General features: G+C 39.2%; 3 protein-coding genes across 3 annotated transcripts in view; 1 reads left to right on the forward strand and 2 right to left on the reverse strand.

The window, feature by feature from the left end:
* The window catches only part of CEP76 (centrosomal protein 76kDa), a 16,255-nt gene extending 15,959 nt beyond the window's left edge, over nucleotides 1–296 (reverse strand). Inside the window, exons 1-2 of the mRNA XM_010006942.1 lie at nucleotides 245–296; nucleotides 90–177 (exon numbers count right to left, since the gene is read on the reverse strand). Coding sequence (XP_010005244.1) covers nucleotides 90–177; nucleotides 245–296 — 140 coding nt within the window. The remainder of the gene's footprint in view (nucleotides 1–89; nucleotides 178–244) is intronic.
* Nucleotides 297–1,573: 1,277 nt separating this feature from the next.
* PSMG2 (proteasome (prosome, macropain) assembly chaperone 2) lies at nucleotides 1,574–6,789 on the forward strand. Its single transcript, XM_010006943.1, has 6 exons — nucleotides 1,574–1,682; nucleotides 2,373–2,431; nucleotides 3,349–3,467; nucleotides 4,759–4,932; nucleotides 6,148–6,268; nucleotides 6,697–6,789. The coding sequence occupies exons 1-6, from the start codon at nucleotides 1,574–1,576 to the stop codon at nucleotides 6,787–6,789; spliced, it is 675 nt and encodes a 224-aa protein (XP_010005245.1).
* Nucleotides 6,790–15,427: 8,638 nt separating this feature from the next.
* Nucleotides 15,428–23,117, reverse strand: part of PTPN2 (protein tyrosine phosphatase, non-receptor type 2) — a 31,140-nt gene continuing 23,450 nt past the window's right edge. The window contains exons 8-10 of the mRNA XM_010006878.1: nucleotides 21,508–21,698; nucleotides 20,727–20,828; nucleotides 15,428–15,783 (exon numbers count right to left, since the gene is read on the reverse strand). Of these exons, the coding sequence (XP_010005180.1) occupies nucleotides 15,762–15,783; nucleotides 20,727–20,828; nucleotides 21,508–21,698 (315 nt within the window). The 3' untranslated portion in view covers nucleotides 15,428–15,761. The remainder of the gene's footprint in view (nucleotides 15,784–20,726; nucleotides 20,829–21,507; nucleotides 21,699–23,117) is intronic.

Genomic DNA, 23,117 nt, shown 5'->3' on the forward strand with positions numbered 1-23,117 from the left:
GCGCCCCCCCCAGCTCCGACTTTAAAGGCTTCACTCTGCTCATGGTGAGTGGCGCTGCTGCTCCCGCCCCGCTCTCGGTGGGCTTGAAGGAACCTTGCCCGGGCGGCAGGGAGGGAGGGCCGGGGCCTGGGCGTTGTGGGGCGCGGGTGCGGGCCTGTCTGCCTGCTTTGCCCGCGTCTGTGGGGCAGGAAGGCCGGGAGGCTTTGTTCTCTCTCACTGCTGCGCGGGGTTCGTCCCTGGGTACTTTTTACAGGGGTCCTTCTCAGAGCTGTTTCCTGCAGAGCTTCAGGCGTCATCTTCCGCTTCTGTCAGTTTCTCCCTCCACAGCCCCACGTTTTCTGCTCTTGTCAAACTAGACGTTGTATACTGAGCTACAGCTATATGCTTTCACTCTGAGGCTGAAGTGCCGTATGTTGTCTTACAAAATTTGTAGTATCTGTCGGGTGGCACTGGAATAAAAGGTTAATTTTTCATTTAGATGCAGTGTATGTTTGTAACGAAAAATTCCTCATTTGTGCTCTATGTAAACTCCCATTAAGACTGGTTTAGGAAGTGTTTTAATAACCTTCATACATGGTGTGCAACCTACTTGAGGTTACATCGGTTATTGTGGGGTAGAAGTGCCGGTGCAGGATGCTAAGTAGCAAACCATTATTTTTCCTGTGTGGTGATTCCCTTTACTGTGTTATTGCCCATCGAGGGCTGCGCAGCCGGGCATGACTCTGCACGGGAAGTCATGGCACGTCAGCTGACTAGACACAGGAAACAGATCCCGGCTGTTTCCTTTGGGAGTAGCAGGCCGTTGGATACCACCCGGCTTGTCGTGGCAATCTGTGAGTGCTGCTACGTCCTCTTTCGCCACGGGCTTGTCCGCATCACATTCAATGTTTCCACAGGTGGTGGCAGCAGCAATTCGTAGACGGGGACTTGCTTATATATTAGAAGGAAGCAACTGAAAATTTACCGTTGTCTTCCTGTAGTAGTTTTCTGTAGAAGGACACACACTCTTGAATTTCTGTGTCATCAAATTAAGTCAGTATCTGCCCCAGTTGGCGATAACCTATTGCAATTCCCGTGAGATTACTGCAAGACAGTGCTTAGTATTTTCATCCTTAAAATACGAAAAACAATCGACTCATATGTGGGTCAGTCTGAGATTTCTAGGTTTAATGTGCAATGTCGACATGACCACTAGGTGTCACTTGAGGCCCGCCAATCTCCGCAGTGGTCGTTTGAGGGGCTTTAATTTACTCTCTATCCGAAAAAAGGAGGAGACAAGTTTCCAAGCTATTGTTTAACTTTACAGAAGTGGCCAGGAACTTTTGTTGGACAGAGATCGATGTCTGCATTACTAATCTGTTAAGAAATAGTTACCTTTGTCAGAGAATGAGCAGCCACTTGTAATAATAACGTTGGTCCAGAATTGAAGCAATTTAAACTTTAACTGTTTGAAGAGCGTATTCTATTGTCCATAATACACACTGTAAATCATTAACTTCTCTTACTTCAGCCAGCTGTGTCGGTGGGAAATGTTGGTCAGCTAGCAATAGACCTCGTGATTTCCACACTCAACATGACTAAAGTTGGTTACTTCTACACGGATTGCCTGGTGCCAATGGTTGGAAATAATCCATATGCAACAGCAGAAGATAACTCAATGGAGCTGAGTATAAATGCTGAAGGTGGGTACTGAATGGTGCATAAGGTGCAAGTATTATGTTACATTTACTTTTGTTTGCCTGTGTGAACAAAGTTTAAACTGATGTCAGTAATAACTTCAGTAACATACAGGTAAGACTGTGTTTACCCTTCACAGAGGAAACTGTTGCTCTTGATATTTTGGATAATAAATTTTACATATGGAACTAATAGGAAATGTTGATTTTCAGCTGTATGAGAGTGCAGCCAAATCTCTCTCTGGTTTTAATCCAAAGCAACATGAAGCATGCACATACTTATACTGGAATGTGAACCGAGTGTCTGGTGTAGAAGGATATTTATCCTCTCTTCTTCCTTCCCTCTGTTTATCATTGCATTTCATCTATTTATTTTTTTTTTCCTCTTAAATAATGGACATCTCCGAATAATCTGTCAATCGTTGCAAAGCTGCATGAAGAGATTATCTGAGGCATATCTCCATATATTTTTCTTCATTCAATCTTTTGAATTTATTACAAGTGACTTTAAGTCTGGTTAAGACAATGCACAAAAATACCTATTTTTAACACGATGGATATTGTCACACTTGCCTATATGAATTGATAGTTAAAAGGTTTATTGTCCTGAGTTTCGTAAATGGGATAAATCTCAAGACTTCTAAACCCATATATCTTTATTTGTTGCCTCTTACAAAACTTTATTTCTTCTTGTAGTGTATTCCTTACCTTCAAAGAAACTTGTAGTTCTGCAGATCAGATCACCTTTTATAAAGGTATGTATAGTCACTGATTGTTCTTGCTTCACTATTCAGTTTGAATAGTTCTGTCAAATACTTTAAGTGGACTAGGTAAATTTTAACACTAAATAAACAAAACTAGAAGAACTATGATTGTAAAATATTTTGTTTCATAAAAAAAAAAACAGACTGAAAAAGAGCAAAATATTTTTCTACACAGGCTCTGCAGTTGATACAATTTCAGGTAACAAAAACTGACTTCTGCATTCCCTGAGAGTTGAGGTTTTGTTTTTCAAAGCCTCAGAAAAACCCACCTATGGTGGTGGTTTTTGGTATAAGTGGTCCTTTGATATTAGCAGTCTTGAAAACACAAAATGGTCTGGGCTTTGTCTGTTTCTTTTTTTTTTCTGTAAACTTTTACTGTCTTTGTGTGTTTCTCTTTTATTGTAATAGCTTAATATTTTATGTCACTCCGATATAATTATTGCATAGTGTTCTATATTCATTTAAACTGCTTTATAATGTAAAACACCAAAGGCTTTAGAATGACTAGTTAACTGGACAGTGGCTGTAATTTAAAAAAAACAGAATACTGCCATTTTTAGCAGTTCAAAATGTGGAAAAATACTGTGTCGTCGTACCATCCCATCTTACTCTCAAGCTTTTTATGTTGGTATTAATGACACACAAAACAGGTAGTACTGCTGTTGTTAACATGGTCTTAGTGATAAGTTTTATCATTACACTGTAGTTTTGATTAAGTAAGCAACCAGGGTAGCCAGGGTAGTCCAGTGCTTTTAAAAAAATCTATTTGAAGTTGGAGACTAAATAGAAATGAGGAAAAATGTATCTCAGTGGTTAATTTTCTATCTAACACCTAGTATTGTTGGCTTCTGGCTTTTTTTTTAAGGACACAATATATTTTCACTTTTTTTCTCTGTCTTTGCTTAAAGAATAAGTACAGGCCCTTCTGTCAAACGCTGCTGTCTTGGGTGGAAAGCAGCAAGTGTGCCAGAGTCGTCATTCTGTCTAGCAGCCATGCCTACCAGCGCGATGATGAGCAACTTCTTGGGTGTGTTTGCATTAAAAGACCTAATTAACGTTTCTGTTACTTTTGACAAACTGAGGTGTTTCCCTCTGCTGAGTACTTCTGGCAGGATCTTTTGCTTTGCTGTGTACACTGGTCATCAAATCTTTTAATAGTATATTAGGTATTATACAGGATGAGCCTCTGAACATTGGTAGTTACTAGTGATGAAAGTACTGAGCTTATAATAAGATATAAGTAAATTGCACTTGGCCTGTACTGTTGGGCATAGAGCCTCAGTTTTAACTTCTTAATTTTCTGTGACTGCAAGCAATGTCAGGGATTAGCTGCTAACATACAGCTCAGATTAGATTTTTAACAGTGAATTAGAGTATAATTTAGTTTTTTACCTTTTATTCATTATTCTGCATTTTGAAGGTTTTCTCTAATATATTAAGTTGTTCTTTTTGTTTTAAAGGAAGTTATAGATTCTTATTTGTTGGAAGACAACTGCAAGGCTCAGACTGAAGTATTTTTATTAGATATTAGCCCTTTAAAAAACAAGCATTACTTTCTGATTGAGGAAATCATGATTGGTGATGTAACCAAAACCAAAAATCAGTATTTTTGCAAAAGACTGCTTGTTAACCTCAGGCTGCTAAACGCTTAGGGCCTTAAAGGAGGTTTAGGTCTGTGCATGTCCCAGATATAGTTACCAGAGATATTTGTGTACAGTTGCAGAACGGCCAACTAACATGGGAAGAAATGAGAGGGACTGATGGTTATTCAATCTGGTCTGAGTCATAAGTTGTGGTTATTTAACACCTTGCCTCCAACAGCCCCACAGGATAACTCTGATAGCAGAGTCACTGAAGAGTGAGGGTGATGCATTCAGACAATACTTAGGCTTGACTGAAGTCTGCAGATATTTGTAGCAGGAGCTTCTGTCAAACAAGCAGGAGCTTGTTAAAAATACTGTATCACAGTGAAGACCAAGTTTACCCTAACCTTCTATCTGAAGGAAGGAAAAGGACATTTTTTTCATAAATCATTCTAACAACCATAAGCAGTGCTACTATATGTGTGCTTATGTATCTGGTACTTGCCAGTTATTTGAGCCTCTACCTTAGTTCTATTTGTGGCAGAAAGTTGAGTAGTTTGTACTGTTTTGAAGCCACAATCTACTTTTTAGCTTTGATTTGAGGAGGAAGGGAATGTCTTTGCAATTCTTCATTGGAGGTGTGAGGTCCTCAATGCTTTCAGCTTCTTTCTGTCACATGCATTAACGATAGTGTCTTTTATTGCCAGACTGTGTGTATTCTTCATTTGTTCCTAGAACACCGCTACGCTACCTACTTACACCTGATCTTGAGAAAGCAGTTGGAGGCCTTATGCAGGAGCTGAACTGGAAAGAAATGGAAAAAGTAGCAGCTTACCCTGGAATAAATGACACAGAAAAAGTTCTACATATTCCTGGAGGTGGCATCACAAAGCTACTGTTTACTGAGAGGTTAGTTGCGTGAAGATAAGCACAGAAAGATGTCAGAAGTCTTGTTTTCATCACATGGGTGAAACTCTTTTAAACTGCTGTTACAGGAAAACTCCCTGTTCTCATAATAAAGGGTTTTTTGTAGGAATAGAACTTCCAGATCAAGCCCATAATTAAAAGGGAAAAAATGGGGAATACTGCATCATAAACTTAAAATCCGATAAAAATAAAGTGAATGGGCTAAAGGAAAATATTAAAGCTTTTACAGTTCAGATTATGATTAATATAGTATCTGATTTTATGCAAACCACAATTTGTAAATAGTAAAATTTCTGTGCCTGTGATACTTTAATTAAAACTGTCTTCCATGACAAATAGTTCCATCAGGAGTTGTAAAAAAAAAAATAATTCTGAACACTTAAAGTGAGTTAAGATTTCAGGACCAGTGAACAATTAGGTGTGGGTTTTTGTTGAAAGGTAACAACATTAGAAGTTGTGCCAAAAGCATGTCTGAATTTCAAATTTTGGATCATAATGCTCATTATGGTGCAACTGTGTTAGCTCTGCAAAAGGTGTTTGTTTTCTAAGTGTCAGGTGAAAAATTCACTATTATTTTTTGGTATTGTTTTTGACAGCTATCCACGCTGTTGCATCCAACAGTAGGAAGGTTACTAATATCATGCTCACCTTTGTACTGACTTCATTATAGAAACAATATACGAATGCAAAATAAAAGAACTCCCAAGATTTTAGGGAAAAAAAAAATCTATAAAACCCCCCAGTCTTAATATTTAAATGAAAAAAATGAGAATATTATGAGTAAAGTAATACTACACAGCCTGCAAAACTGCTGTTTGAAATACACAGAAAGATGAAGACTGATCGTATCAAAATGAACACTAATGCACAAAAATGCAAACTAAGTATGTAAAAGAGCCCTGAGTTACTCTTCCGTGGCCCAGGATTCCTGAATCACAAAGCAAAGAGCAAATTCAAGACTAAGAAAAAGAACATGGAAGTGTGGTAATGCAACCAGGCAAGTCTGCAGAGTGAAAAAAAAAACAAAAAACATATATATATATGCAGACATTTTTACTTTTTGTTTGATTTTGGTTTTTTGTTGTGTTTGGGTTTTTTTTAACAAGCCATATGCAGATTGTTGTTGTTCTTAGTACATAAATATAATTATTCTGGATTCAGAAAATAAATAGAAATGCCTGCTCATTTTTGTTGCAGCTGCTCAAAAGGAATCCACATGGCAGTTCTCCTGAAATTCTGCTCAGAAGGGGACAACATCCCTGATGCCTTTACCCTTGTTAACTATCTTAATGAGTGGCTGCAGCTAATTAAATGTGAAGTAAGTGCTGTTTGATCTAGAGTTTTTGCTTTTGTATTTTGTATCTGTTATTTTCATTTTTCTTCAGGACGGAACATTACAAATGTTACTCAGTTGAATTTTAGAGAAGTTAGAACTGTATGAGTTTTGTTCATATTGGCCCTTGGTCATCAAGAATACACCAAATTACAGATAAATTTTTATTAAAATCTCACTGGGAATCTCCCCATCTGAAAAAACAAACCTAAACCCTGGTCCCTTTGTATGAAAGGTGTAGGGGAAGACTGCATAAATGTTTAATTAAGTTCAATCTTCCAGTACTCTTCTGTAAACAATGCCACAATGATATGGACACTTGAAATGCTGCTTGTTATTTTAATAGATGAGCCAGAGATAGAATTCCATCATTATTATTTAGAACTGAAAGAATTCTTCTGTTTTTGTTGCAGAGCAACAATTCCACAGATACTTCTTCACAATGGAAAATACCAAGTTCTTGGCGCTTACTTTTTGGCAACGGCCTTCCACCTGCACTCTTCTGATCAGTTTGCAGTTCAGGTCTGTAAGTCGTGTGCAGTCTCAAGCATCCCTGGTGAAGGAAATTATATAGTAATTGCCAAGCAAGAGCAGCTTAATTTGTTGTGTACATAAGTCCTTTATTTAAGAAAAACATCTTTTTGCAGATGTGGGTAGCTAAAGAAGTTATGGTAACTTTCACAAATTGACTGAAGAAATATGTTTTGTACAGTTGTCTATTGAATAACTTTTGTTGCCTTTTTTTCTAATAAAATATTTTTTAAAAAAACTTTTCCTATGTTTAAGTGCTATTGCTATCAAAAAGCCTTAGTGCACCTTTTTTAATGTACCTGAGAACTTGAGAGTGATGTGCAGTCACAGATTTTCTTTTGAAGATAAAACCCTACTCTTCTATGTCAACTGTGGATCTTGGCTTTGTTTGTTTTTTTTTACCAAATCTTCTGAGTGAAGTAAATGAAGATCTGAAGTGATGCATTCTGCCCTCTTTCCCCCATGCTGCTGTGGTAGCTTCAGCTGGGGAGACTGCAAGTGATACAACAGCCTGGTCGATCTTTTCTGGCCTGCTTCTGTTGTGGTTTCCATTCTGTTTCCACAGGCTGCAGTGGTACTAAAAATAAAGCCTTCTAGGTAGATGAGCCTTCTTAGACTGATTCGAGGATGAATACAGTGCTCTGAAATAGAAAGGAATTAAAACATTGCCCCAATAGGCAGTCTGGTATCTGTACATTTAATAAGCTTCATCTGAGACACTAGTCACATGAGGACTAATTTATGTATTTAATGTTTGTAATGGTACTTGTCATGTTATTAGGTTACATGTTAAATTTTGATCTCTTGGAAGTTCCTGGTCACATGAGCTTATTTAAAAGTAACAAAGTCTAAAATTTCTAAGTTATAGCTTATGAATTAATAAGCATGATGTATATACAGGTTATAATTTTCAGAATTTTGTATGCTAAATAGATTTTGTATGTCTATGGTATTGTCATGCCAGTAGTACAAATGATGAGGAAAGGAACAACAGCAGTCCTGAAGAGATCTGTTAAAGGTGTAGACATAAGATTCAGCAGTCAGCTTTGCCTGTTGGTGAAGACAAACAGTTCAATCCAACTACTCAGTGAATGTGACTGATCACCCAAAGGATGTGGTATTCACCATCTAGGGTTTCTGAAAGCTTATGAGGTGTGAATCATAGCGAATAGCTGTCACAGAGGACTAATATTTGAATATTAGTTACATTCAACTATAGTTGGATATAACAAGTGAATATTCAGTTTCTTTTCTTTTCCCATGGAACATTAAGAAATTTAAGTGTTTCCCAGGCTGAAGTCTGCTTTGCAGGAGCAACTGGTGCAGGGCAAACAACCTTGGGGAACTGATGTGTGGAGAAAATGCTTCATATAATTGTGTGTCCTAATACCTTCAAAGAACATCTTAAAATGCAGGCAGTCTCAAGTATTGTGTTTGAGTCAGTCACAAACGTGTATAATAACAATGTGAGCACAAACTGCTACTGGCACTGGAACTAGAAAGGCTTTGTGAGTACCTGATTACATCTGCAGTGCTTTTTTGTTTTTTAAAGGTTTGACTTGAACTAACATCAATGCTTTTTAACACTAAACACCATGCTAGAAGTGTAAAGTAATCCTTTGTTTATATTAATAAGCTCATGTTTATAGTAGTAATGCACAAAGCTACTGTATCTCATGAAGTTGCTACATTTTATGGAGTAAAATATGAGCCATTAGTAGATTTAAAGTATTTAGGAACCACAGAATCGCAGAACAGTTTGGGTTGGGAGGGACCTTAAAAATCATCTAGTTCAAACCCCCCCACATGGGAAGGACCACCTCCCACTAGAGCACGTCACTCAAAGCCCCATCCAACCTGGCCCTGAATACTTCCAGGGATGGGACAACCATAACTTCCATGGGCAACCTCACAGTGAAGAATTTCCTCTTAATGTCTAATCTAAATCTCCCCTCTTCCAGTGTTAATCCATTATCCCTTTCCTGTCACTACAAGCCCTTGTAAAATGTTCCTCCCCAACTTTCCTGTAGGTTCCCTTCAGGTACTAGAAGGCTGCTATAAGGTCTCCATGAAGGGTTGTTTTTTTTCCAGGCTGAACAGCCCCAACTCTCTGTGCCATTTGCAGCAGAGGTGCTCCAGCCCTCTGACCATCTTCATGGCCTTCCTCTGGCCTTGCTCCAACAGCTCCATGTACTTACATCAATGCTGATATTTTGTGCTTACAAATACTGTTTATTCAAATTTTGCATTTTTAAAAAAGGACTAATAACCTAAATATTTTTCTGATGTTATTCTTCACTGTGATGGATTCTCAGCTTCTCTGTGAATGTAATACATCACGTTTAAGTGGAAAGTACTGAGCACAGAGAGATTTGGTAACAGTTACAAGAGTGTACTTGGCTGCTGTAGGTTAGTTTAGAAAGCTGAATCTGCCAGGCTGGTTGGAAACTTCTGCCTTGAACCAATAAATACTTGGAGTGCTTCTGAACTTCAAGCACAGAGGCCTGTGTAAATCACATGAACTGCTTGCTTGATCTTACGCACTGCTGAATCTGGAAGCGAGTATTCATTTTCCTTGATTAGAATCTGACCTTCTAAGTCAGAAGTTGAAGCTGATCATGGTCCTGGTTTCAGCTTCAGACCTGAAAGTCAGCAGGGTATATCAGATTTACCAGTAAAATCAGAAGCCAACCTTAGAATGAAGCTGTAGGCAATACTCAGTTCTCCCTTCTGTGCACTGATACCTCTGCATGGTCTAATGATCATGTTTGGTTTGAGCTGGGGCTTTGCTGACATACTATAGAATAGGTCAAGAAAGAACAGCCGAGCAGTTTAAACACACTCATCTTGGAACATAAACTCTGGTTGGGCTTTTTTAGAGGAGTGGATGGATGTGAGCAAGAAGAATACTTCGAACTGATGGCTGCCACAAAGAAAGGTGGTTTTTAAAAGGGGCAGAATATTTAACTTCTGGAGTTCTGTTGGGGTCCCAATGTGATGGAGATGGCTGATTAAATCAGCTCTACCTTCCTGAAGCTTTCTGGAGGTAAAAACCAGTCTTCAGAAAGAAAAGGTTGGAAACCTACCTCTGCATTGCCTTAGCACGGGTCCTTCTACCAGATGAGCATGGGAACATCCCTGCAGTTGTGCAGGGCTCAGGTAACTGCAGCCTTGTGCTACTCCAACTCCCAAGGTACTGAACAGCAGCCACCCAAGAGCCAAATCTCCAGCCACAGCTTGCACAGTGCTTATGCAATGCACACAGCTATTTGCAAAGGGTTATGTATGCACTGAACATGCTTCATGAGGCTTTCTCAACTGTCATATGGTGTTGGTGTGGGGGGAAAAAAGGTATTACCAACCAGTACAAGATTAAGTTTATTAGGGTTTTGTTTTGTTGAGGTACTTTTTTTATAAGGTGATGGTATTAGCTTTATTTAGTTAGCTCTGTTTAACTACTTAGTTCCTTTGGGATCAAATTAACTGCTTCATTTAGAGCTATTCACTAGTGCCATTATTCTAGCAGCTGTGAACTTCAACCATGCCGCAGAGAACTTCTTCAATGTCTCTGCCATCTGCAACCTGGCATTCAAGGTGATGCTCAGTACTGCAACCAATGTGCAGAGCACATGCTTTGCATTGTAAGGAGCTCATTTGCATAGAGCCTTGGTGTTTCAGTACCTTGAGACATAGACATAACACAGCCAAGGAGGGTTCGCTGCAGCTGTTTGACATGGGCACACAGCTTTGTTCAAGATGCAGAATGTATCGTGCAGCTCTAAAATATACACGGTACTAAAAAATTTGACATACTGAAGTCCAATTTGTGTGGGTTTTAAATTATCAATTAAAAAAATCTGAAGGGCAAAACCTTATCTGGGCAATAAGCAGTGTTGCTTGGGTATCCACAGAAAGTTAACCAGGTGGGAAATAGTTGTATTGATCGATTGTATTACTCAGGATGCAATCTGATGTATGCCCAGCAGCATTTGGGAAGCTACACTTGAGAAGGTATTGAATGGCAAAACTACATTAATAAAAATCATAGCAAGTGTGATAATAAATTAAACTTCTATCAAAATTAGTACAGCTTGGAACAAGGAGAAGCAGTGATAAAAGCTCCAGGAGGAAAAACAGCTTCTGAAGCAACACTAAGGAAGCATTCCACATTTTTCTGAAGCATGGGAGTTGTATTTTCCTTCCTTAAAAGATAAAAGGTACAATTTATCAAAAAAACAATCCCTCAAGTAGCTTAGACATAGTAATTTTTTATCGTCGTCATTTTGGCTAAACCAATACTTAGGTTGCAAATATCTTAAGAGGACAAGCCAACCAAGATTTTTTAACACTCTCCAACTGTTTCTAAATAGGGACGTGCCGGGAATCCCTCCTGATTTGTGTGCTCAGAGGCAGGGCAGGCAGGAGGCCAGGTGCTGCACTGACAGCCTGCTGCAGAGGGCAACGGGAACTGGGACTGAAACGTTGGTTTCAGGGCAGACCCAGCCCTGCCACCTGCTCTTCCTTCTGTAGTTCTACATGCGAAGAAAATCTGTTTGTGCTCCAAGAGAATACATCACATGTGAAGGCATCAGGTAAGCTCCTAATTATAACAGCAAGATGCCTAAGGAGAAAAAAAGAAGAAAAAGTAGCATCAGAGGGCAACGGGAACTGGGACTGAAACGTTGGTTTCAGGGCAGACCCAGCCCTGCCACCTGCTCTTCCTTCTGTAGTTCTACATGCGAAGAAAATCTGTTTGTGCTCCAAGAGAATACATCACATGTGAAGGCATCAGGTAAGCTCCTAATTATAACAGCAAGATGCCTAAGGAGAAAAAAAGAAGAAAAAGTAGCATTTAAATGTATTTTAACCTAGAAATGCCATCATATAGTTAACTAGCAGTAGCTAGGGTAGCTTTCCTGCCCCCTTTTCCCCAAGGTATTTAACAGCTAATTAACCTGTTCACCAAAATCTTGCAATAAATTTGTGAGAAAAACAGGGAATTTTTTTTTTTTTTTTTTTTTTTTTTTTTAAATCTTATTCTCTGCTCTTACTCACTGGACCGACTGACATTTATATCCATGCTGGTCATGAGCAGTTTTCCACTACTGGCATCTCTTTTCAGCTATTAACAAGTAGGATGCAAGAAATCTAGTATCTGTGAGCAGTTAAAAGGCTTGAAGTTCTTATGATTTTATCACTTGGAGCTCTTCTAAAATTCTCCACACTCTGAAGTTATGATGAGTGCCATGTTCAGAACTGCATCAGCCTTCTCATCTCCTGAGCTGGTCTGCTTTCTGGGTTACAGTGTGGCCTGCAGTCTCTCCCTGGAGTGCACAGACCCTCAGAACAGGGGTAAACTACTGCATCCTGTAGGCAGTTTGCATGCTACTTCTGTTTGTTGGACTGGTGGTTTTAATCAGCAAGAGTCCTTGACTTATATTTGTCAGAGATTCGTGGTTGTTAAAATGACTCCACAGCTCCATCTTCAAATTAGGAACAAGCAATACACAGTTGATGGCTATGCTGCAGAAAAGCCTCATTCTTGGCTTATAAACTACTTACTAAGGAGGAAGCCTTAACCATTCCAGAAAGGCCACAAACTTTATTTTTTTAATACCTTGTGAAAAAACAGTAAGCCCCATGGCACACACACACAAAATGTTACGATTCCCCAGAATGGTGCTCATTCTTTAAAATAATAAAAATCAGGATCTAAATGGTGGTGTCTGACATTATGACTGCAACTACCAAGCACTTACCCAAAACCCACATGAGGGAGGCAGGATGGCTGCGTTCAGGGACCTTTTCCACAACTGGAAACACTTTCAAAGAAACACATTTACAGGGAGCTTCTAGGAGGTTAAAAATTCATTAATAGAGCAAGGTGTTGAGACAGAAACGTGTTTTATATAAACATAAAAAATGCACTGAAGCTTCAAGTGCTATAAGTAAGAAAAGAAAAGCAACAAAGCTTATTTTTATAACTGGAAACTTAACACGGAGCAGAGAACGGCAAGTACAAGAAAACAGGGAAGCAGCGATGAGCTTTCAACACTGGTGGCAATTCCTCTTGGATTCCTCTCCAAATACAATGCAGCTTGTGTTGCTAACAGAAAAGAACAGAAAAAAAAGGATTCCATGTGAGGTATACTCAGGTGAATGGGAAGGAAGCAAAGCCTGTACTGTTCCAAACTCAAGAAACTGTGTTTTACCAGCAACAAGTTCAAACAATGTGCCTGCCAGGGGGACAGCAATGGAGAACCTACTAGAAGGTGATGGCAGGTCATGGATGAGAGATGGTGTAGTTCTAGGATTGGAAAGGGGGAAGTAATAATATTTTTAAGCATTTCTTTAATAGGAAATTAAGGAAATTAATTACTAGGCTGGCAAGTGAACAGGTGATTGTAGCCAGAGGATGCAGACAAAAGGCTGTATGAAGAACAAGGCAAGTCTGATAGGCCTAAAACTAGCTGGAAATCTAACTAGACTAAAAAATTGAGACAAGGGCATAAATTGCTATGAGGCAGATGGCAGAAGGGAGCATGTGTGGTTTTCTCTTTATTCCCAACACAGGCCAACTGCTGTGTGACAAACTTCTTCACAGGGTCCAACTGGTCTGTCATACAGAAACCTGAAGGTTGCTGCAATCCTTTGGGGAGGCAGGTGCTGTCCTGCAATATAGGAACTCGGCCCAAGAACAGGAGTTAATCACTGGTGTGAGCAAGGTGGCAGACAGGCTCTGTGCTGACGGGTGAAGACTCTCAGGTTTAACTTTTTTCCTCCCCTCCTTCCCTAACTAGTGCCTACTGGGAATGTGTGTTTAGCAACTACACTCCAGGCCTGCATGCTGACCTGGGCATGTAGATATTGAACTTACAGCCTATGTCAAAGTAGGTGGCAGTGAGAATGACCGAGTTGAGATAATAAAAGACATACACATGTTGGAGGGTCTGGGCCAGTGAGCCAAGACTTCTGCTGACACAAAGCCGAACCTGACAAAGCTCTGGTTTTGGAACTACTCTCTCTTTGTCCCCTTTGCCTATTACGAAGTTAGCCTGACATCAAGTTTAGTGCAGCAGCTCAGCAGAGGGAAGTAATTTACAAAACTTCAAAAGAAAGGAAATTAGCATATTGATTAGAAGAGTCCACTGTGCAACAAGGGCCAAAGTACATTCAGCCTTCCACACCCCATGAGATAAACCAAGTTAATTGCATATTTGGTAGTTACCTATGATAGCAGCAGGTAAAATAATGAAGCACGTGCACATTGTCAGTAATCATACATGTGCTTACTCACAATCAAGTATGACAAAACTAATGAAAAAGAGAATCACAGCTTAAGGCAAAAAGCATGAATGGCTAAAAGCTGTATCCAAAGCCATATCAAAAGGTATAAACAGACTCCATTTCCTGAACTCAACAACAGGTTTATTGCAGTGGTTTTGGCAGACCTTGATCTTTCATTATAAATACTACTGGTCTCACACCTGCACCAACTTGAAAATGACAGCTGAATCAAGTTGTGATGTTGTATTCTTCTCCAATATAGGTGAGGAACAATACTAATCACCTAAAGAAATTAAAAATACTTAGACAAACTAGACTCTGGTGATTCAGACCATTTCAAGGCAGTGTCAAGCACATATTTAGCTCAAGCAATGGCATTAAGTATTCCCCTGATTCACCTTCAAGTTAAACACAACTCTGAGCATACTGGCTTTTATGTACGAGTCTCGAAACCAAGTTCTGTTAAGATTTTAGATTGCTGCTTATTTTAGAACCTTAGCTGGCCTAGATTTTCCTCCTCTTCCACGCTTTCAGCACCTGTATGATTTGTACAAAAACCCATTAAAAAAATGTGACATACAAATTACATATAAAACCCCATCATATACTAGTTTAAACAGTTGTATTAAATATAGGTTTGAGTTTTTAATTAAATCTGAAACTGTCAAAGATCATCAGCAAGCGCAGAACTTAGCTCAGCTCTGCTACAGGAAGTACAGAGCTGGAAACCCTGCTGAGTCCATTAGAAGAACTCTTTCAAGCCAGATTCCACTTTATCCTTTTCCAATGCAGCTGTTCAGTTTGTTTCCCAAAGAACACTGACAAGAGACATCAAGTAAAACATCATACGTACAACACCGTGATGGCACAACGCAAAACCCATTTAATTAAAGACACCGTTCACTTCGTGCACTTTGCATCTGGCTCTCAGCTCCCATTAATTGTATATGGCTGTGGGTAGCAAGATTTCCCATCTTTGCTCCCTTTAAACCACCACCAACAAAACACTTCCCCTTCACAAAGTGCCTGTGAACATTTTGTGCATATTTCATAGTAAACATCAGGATTACCAAACCAACTGGTCAGATTAATAAAATCATATTATTAGTGGTGTATTACAAAAGAAATGTGCAAGAGTTCCTCCTAGCTCAAACTACAGTACTTAACATTACTGAAAATACTTGCTTAAACACATTCTAACCATTTTGCCACTTTCCAGTTAAGACAGGCTACCAGGAAACCTTAAGGCAAAACATTTCTTCTTCTGCAAAACAAGCTCTTAACAGTTTCTCCCTAACATAATGCGCACACAAGAGCATATTGTCCATTTAAAAAAATATTTAATGCTGCCAAAAAGTATAAAAATACAATAAGAATGGCAGTACAAAACAAAATATTTCCTAATTTATTTCTTTTACATCTTTCTACATTAATACAGGCATTATAAAAACACAAGATGGCAAATTATTTTGTTTTGCAAAGTAGCACGCTGCTGGTGGTCTTCATCCCCTCGCTGCAGTTTACGCTGTAAACAGATAACTGAGGTCTTCTTGGTACTTAACAGACCTCACTTTTTGTTCCCGAAGAGGGGCTCATGTCTCGCTTTGCATGTCAATAATTTGCAGTTTATAGCTGCAGAATATTCACAAGTCTTGAAGGCTTAGGTGTCAGTCAGTCTCGGCCTGCGACATACAATGCAGAAGAAAGTCACCGATTCAGTACACAGTAGGGATTAAAAAAAAAAAGAAGAAAAAGAAATAAGAACAGACAGTGGGTTTGTAACTCACTATAAACACCAACCAGCTTCTCACGCGTTCCCTGTAGCAACTACTGACTATTGCTTGTCTGTAGCAAGAACTCGTGGAAAGCTTTTTCAGAAGGTATTTCCATACCGGAGTATAAGGCACATAATTGCTGGAGAGCTTCAAGTACAGCAAACCACTTACTCATGCACTTAAAGACAAGCACTGCAGAAGACTTCTGGGGCCTTAGTGGGACTACAGAAGGCTGCATCTCACCACACTAACACCACCTCTCATGGCTCTGTAGGTCAGTTCTGACACAGCAGCATGAAAACAGGTGTTTCTAGGCAAAGGTTTCTTGCAGTGAGGAACACATTCCAACACTGGACATTTTCCTCTTGGGGAAGGGGAGGCTCTACTTTGAGGAACTCAGAAAAGATCTTGGTGTTTACAGCACCAAATATCCAAGCTAGTACAAATAAAACACTTGTAAATTCTGCAAGCGATAACTTTGACCAGTTAAGACAGAATAAAAAAACCTCTTCCAAGTATTTATCCTTCCAATTTAAATAAAGACTCAGACAGAGACGAAATTTTCAACACATTTATTTTTCATACATAAAAATGAAAGACTGACCTAAAACTCTGGGGGAAAACAAAAAAGCCCAGGAAGACTACTGTGTGTTATGTCAACTTTACAAATTTCATCCTCTGACTGAAGCCACTTGGCCATGCAGAAGACTCTCTCTTTTGTCTTCGTTTATTTAGTTTCTTGTGGAGTCCTCTACGTGACTCAGGTTTAACTATAACGCTAAACAGCAAACTAAACAATCTGGTTAACATTCATGAAACTTAAAGCTATCCAGGCTTTTTAAATTGCCCGCACAAGCCAACCACACATACATGCATACACATTTACACGGCTTCCCTTTTCAGTGGGATATAAACTGGTATCAGTAAACCATTTAACTCAAGGCTGAACAAAATAAGCTAAGTTGCACTTGCAGCATCTTACTTCCATAAAATAAATATGTAATTTATTTTTTTTCAAATTGCTATTCCACACAGAATTCAATTATTTGCTAGTAAGCAATGTAGTAAGAAATGTAGTAACATTTCAAGAAAAATACAGATGTACCATCACTTTAAGTGGACTGCCCCTGCACAAAGATCAACATAAGCAGAAAACCTAAAGGACTAATTCCAAATCTGCAAACCCTTCGAAACAGAGGTCCAAATGTTGGTTGGTGATTTTTTAAATAAAAACGTGCACAATTTGTACAGAAGTGTTCATCTCAGAGTCAAACATGGCTTAATCAAGTTCAAGGGAGTCCACTATGCATCAAATATTTTGACCGATATATTTCCAGAACAGAGGGACAAAACCCAACACACCACCACTTTGAATCGAGTGCAACAGCATTTTAGAAGCAGCACAGGACCAGCCAGAAGCTTGTCAGAACTTGGGGGGAGTGGGCAGGAGAGGGGTCAGAAGGCACATCCTTCAGTTTTACTCTTTCTTCAAGCATTTCCTACAACAAAGGTCACTGGGATCAACAGTTCCTCATTTTGACCTGTGTCTGTTCTTACTTAACATCCAAGTTGTGTAAAACTGCTGCAAGTTTAATCTTGCAGTATAACAAATTATCACATGGACTCAGCTTGCAGAAAAGAGAACTAGCTTTTTCCAGATGTTGGTGGTTAAGGATTACTGACTGATGCAAAATAGAGTTTTATCCAAATTATCTCCTAGAATGTACTAAGGGATCTAATGCTTAGTGTCCCTGCTCACACCTGTACTGTCATGGATAATTCACTGTACAAAGTAATTTTGTTGAAAACTTGTATTGGTTCATAGTACTTAAATTCTTAACAGTTAAGATTCTCAACAGATATGATCATGGAACCAAACCAAATTTTTACAGATCAACTGTTGCATGTGCAAGTCCTGCTTTATTTCATCAAGAAGTGCAAGATGATGTAAGATGGTAAGCTCCTGCCCTGTCCCACCCAGAAAGTAAGAATGCCTGCTCAGGATTAAGAGATCAAAAAAGCCAGGATTTAGAAAATGGAATCAGGAAGAGATACAAGTGACAAGTTTACAAGCCACAGTTAGAGCTCAGTGTAGGATACTGGTGGCCCAGGAAATCTTTCTCATGCAAACAGAAAGGCCATAATTGATAGTGTGTGCTCAGTGAAGGTTTTGCCTGCACCTTTTCCTTAGTTGAAGTATTTAGCATAGAATCTGGAATATTTCTGTTATAAAAGCATTCAATTACATTTCATGTGTTTTTTCACAACTATAGTATCTTTTATAAGGCACATACATCTACGCCTACTATCAGTTATAGCTGACACAGAAAAACCTGTCTTCCCAACTTAAAATCTTTTGCCACAGTAACTATTATGAAATGTCTTAAATACATAAGCTGCCTGCCTGTACTGAGTCACAGCCATCAGTAAATCATTTCGCTATTAGAGCTGCATAGTTGGTTAGTAAAGCCACAGGACAAATTGTACTCATTTACTAACACACCATTTCCCAAATTCAGAACCGTATGTTCCAAGAAACTACACTTGTTTTGCTTGTCTGAATCCTTAAGCATTTGTTTACTATATAAACAGTGCAGTCCAAAATAGTATTAGCTATTGTGAAACGAGAATTTAAAAGAGTAAACTCAACTTAGCTTTGCGTAGTAAACGTCAGACTATTTGGGCCCCATGCCTGGTATGCTACTACTAAGCTTGTGTGCACTGGAAACCTTTCAAGTTAATTCCTTTGGAGAAGGAGCAAAATTATTATGTAGCTCTTTTAGTATTTTTCAGCAGTCAATCCAATCAGTACTTTACAAAAGGACCAAAGGGGGGGGTTAAGAGGTTCAGGGGGGACCCAGGAGTTCGGGGGAGGACCCAGGCGTTCGGGACCAGCCACAGGACAAATTGTACTCATTTACTAACACACCATTTCCCAAATTCAGAACCGTATGTTCCAAGAAACTACACTTGTTTTGCTTGTCTGAATCCTTAAGCATTTGTTTACTATATAAACAGTGCAGTCCAAAATAGTATTAGCTATTGTGAAACGAGAATTTAAAAGAGTAAACTCAACTTAGCTTTGCGTAGTAAACGTCAGACTATTTGGGCCCCATGCCTGGTATGCTACTACTAAGCTTGTGTGCACTGGAAACCTTTCAAGTTAATTCCTTTGGAGAAGGAGCAAAATTATTATGTAGCTCTTTTAGTATTTTTCAGCAGTCAATCCAATCAGTACTTTACAAAAGGACCAAAGGGGGGGGGTGGGGGGGGGGCGGGAGAAATTCCACCAAACCCAAACACCCAACATAAAACAATCAAGCTAGAAAAATGAAGAGAGAAAACACGACTTCTCTGAAGTCACCCAACAAGGCAATACTTGAATAAATAAAAACCAGGCCTGAACTTGGCTGACAGCAAGCTACATAAAGCCACATACAGTCTCTGCATTGAAAGAGAATTTAAAGACAGAAATGACAGAAAGTGATTTGTATTGACTGTTTAAAAAGTGCTATTGTTTAACTAATGGAAAGGGACTGCTCTTTAACTTTAAAGCGACTGCAGCGTAGGTATTCTCATAGTATTGGTCATTAAGTGTTTTAAGTCATGCCTCTTTGATACAGTGCTGGGGAACCTGAAAAGCAATTCTAGACTTTGTGAAGTGGTTTACACAGCTGAATATACTGGTTATGGGAGAATACTACCAACATGTTTCCTATTAATACCACCCTAGGAAGTCAAACTATAGTTTCCTTTGATTTGCTTTCTACACCTATTACTGAGGAATGAATTTTACTCTTTCTAGCAACCAAAATCTATAGACACACAAAACAATGATTCACATTTAATGGAATGTCAGAACTTTAACAATGTTGGCCTTCAAACACTAGCTGAAGTCTGAATACATTAATCAACTGAACAGTATGCTTTTCAGGGGGGCTAAATTCTCAAAAGCCTTAAAAAAAAATATATCAAATTTTCCAAGTCTCACTTAAATAATGACAACTACAAAAAAATAAATAAGGAATGCAAATTAACAGAGTAGAAATGGGTAAGTGCTTCATCAGACCCCTAGCTGCTCACATCATAAATTTGAGAGTCAAAATATGGGGAATGGTTGCACTATTATTTTCATGCACAAATTATAATTACATTTAGTTTCAAAATCAAATTATTTTTGATCAGAAATTTGTACAAACTGAGCTTTTAAAAGTACAGTGAACTACAAAAAGATTAAATATGCAATTATAAAATATATTTATCCTAGGTTGTAAGAATATAAAATGTTTACGTTCATGTCACTAATACATTACACATTACACACATTTAAGGATAACTTCTTTGCATTAATAATGTAAATGATACAACACTGTTTATTGCTTATGTTAGGCATGTAAATTTAAATCCAGGCAGCCTTCAGTAGCTAAATCTCTGTGGTTCAGAGTTTGCTTACGATCCAGTAGAATACCATTTTTAAAAGTGTATAAAGAGTTGCAGTAAGTTTGTACCTGCTCATATTAACAAAAAACATCAACTCTGTTGGGGGGCAGCAGTTCATTTTTGTAAGTACCTGCAGTGGAAAGTCCTGAGATGTTGACACGTAATCAAGTTTACATCACTTCTCTATTGTATGTAACAGTCTGTACCCATTCCATGTGTAAGGAGTTTACTGCTTAAAGTGACACCCCTAGTCATTAACTTTCAGCAAAATTAGCTGCTGAAGTAGACAGGCTTACTGTCTACTTACAAGGAATGTTCCTGAAAATATATTTTCCAGCAAAAAAAAAGCGCCAACTAAAATCAGTGTACCAAACCCAATCTTAGCGAGAATAGGTTTCCAATATAACCACCTTTTTCTTTTTCTTTCAGTCTCATTTAGCTTCTGCTTCATCTGCTGCAGCTTCTGTGCTGTATTAGCTTTTCGATCCTCTCGCAGTCGTTTTCGGACAGCACTGGAAGAGAAGGAAAAAGAAAAGGTAAACCTAACATTTTAGAACTGGAAAAAAGGCCACCAGAATATTAAAACAAACCTCTTCCCAACACACTCCCAATAGTGAACCAACCCACCAGAAGCAAATGGCAGCACTATATGCATGTAAACAAAGCATTCTTTATTCAGCAGTTCACAGCTGGGGCATAAATACTCATTAGGCAGAGAAACTTGACAAAATCAAATTCAGGTGACACAGCTAAATAACAGAAATCTATTAATAGCACTAAATTTAGCATGAATTAATAGGGTAACATATGGCTCCAATGATACAATTTCAGTCACCATGCAAGAAAGTTAGCACTGTATTTAAAAATCAGTATCAGATTATAGTAGGCACTTTTGGGATGCAATTCACACTGTACAACAGAGTTCACAGTCTGTCTGTGGGAAAAGACTTCCAAGCATGAGGTGTAGCTGCCTCACTTAAGAGTTATCTGTGTTTTCTTGACCTTTAAACCGTAAAACTTTTAACACACGGAATAACTGAAGTTACATTTTAAAAGACAAATCAGACAGTCAAATACTACCTATCCTTTCCCTCTACTGAAAAAAAGATCTTGAAGGTTTCTTATAAAAAAAGCATACTCAGCCTTTTAAGTGTGTACCTGTCTTTTACACAGTTTCCTCATTTTGCCTACCTTTCGATGTTTTCACCTGCGATATCTTGAACTTTAGTGGACAGGTCAGCATTTATTTTCTCCATATGATCTTTGCTCTCCAGGGCTATGCTGTTCCCATTGTACTTCTCCATGGTTATTTTGGTTGGGTGTGGAGGAGACTGCTCAGAAGTTGGCGCTTGGTCCTCCTTAGAGAGCTCCTTCCACCGTTTCTGCAAACAAGGAGAACATACTTCAAACATTTCCCTAATGCTGAGGGCCCTCTTTGCCCAATATGTCTTCCAACAGAACAATCACAGAAGTAGATTAAAGGAATTACTAGATCAAGGGGGAAAAAAAATTGCTACATGAAGAAACAAGGTTATGTAAAGATGCACCTTCTCCAACAAAGATGTCTTCTCATATTTCTCCAGTATTATGCTATTCTGAAGGTATGAGGCCACTAACTTCAGAGTGTGTACTGTCCACAGTAGCTTCACAATGTGGAAGCAGCTTTTCATAGAATCATTAAGGTTGGAAGGGATCTCAAAGACCATCTAGTTCCAACACCCCTGCATGGGCAAGGACACTTTCCACTAGACCAGGTTGCTCAGAGCCCCAACAAACCTGACCTTGAACACTTCCAGGGAGGGAGGAGCCACAATTTCCCTGGGGAAACTGTTCCAGTGTTTCACCACCCTCACAGTGAAGTATTTCTTCATGCTATCTAATCTAAATCCACCTTCTTTCAGTTTGAAACCTTTACCCTTTGTCCTATCACTATCACTGTAAAATGTCCCTCCCCGCTTTCCTGTAGGCTCCCTTCAGGTACTAGTAGGCTGCTATAAGGTCTCCATGAAGGGTTGTTTTCTTTCCAGGCTGAACAGCCCCAATTCTCTGAGCTTTTTTTCACAGGAGAGGTGCTCCAGCCATCTGACCATCTTCGTGGCCCTCTTCTGAACTTGTTTCAACAGCTCCATATTCTTCTTATATTGGGGGCTCTAGAACTGGACATAGTACTCCAGACAGGGTCTCACCAGAATGGAGTAGAAAGGGAGAATCACCTCCCTTGACCTGCTGGCCATATTTCTTTTGATGGAGCCCAGGACACTGTTGGCTTTCTGGTCTGCAAGGACAAATTGCCAGCTCATATTGAGCTTCTCATCTACTACCACTCCTGAGTCCTTCTTCCCAAGGCTGTTCTCAAACCATTCTCTGCCCAACCTGTAACTGTGCTTTGGATTGCCTTGACTCATGCACAGAACCTTGCACTTGGCCTTTTTGAACTTCATGTGCTTTGCATGGGCCCACCTCCCCAGGTCCCTCTGGACGGTATCCCTTCGCTCCAGTATGTCAACCACACAGCTTCATGTCATCAGCAAACTTCTTCAAGTTGCACTCAATCCCACTGTCCACACTGCCAACCAAGATGTTCAGCAGCACTGGTCCCAAGGAAAACCACTCATCACTGATCTCCACCTGGACATCCAGCTGTTGACCGCAACTCTTTGAGTGTGACCATCCTGCCAATTCCTTATCCACTGAGTGGTCCATCCATCAAGTCCACATCTCTCCAATTTAGAGACAAGGATGTCATGGAGGACTGTGTGAAATGCTTTGCACATATCCAAGCAGATGACATCAGTTGCTCT

Source organism: Chaetura pelagica, unplaced genomic scaffold (assembly GCF_000747805.2).
Source record: "Chaetura pelagica isolate M959 unplaced genomic scaffold, ChaPel_1.0 scaffold109, whole genome shotgun sequence".
NCBI classification, from domain to species: Eukaryota; Metazoa; Chordata; class Aves; order Apodiformes; family Apodidae; genus Chaetura; species Chaetura pelagica.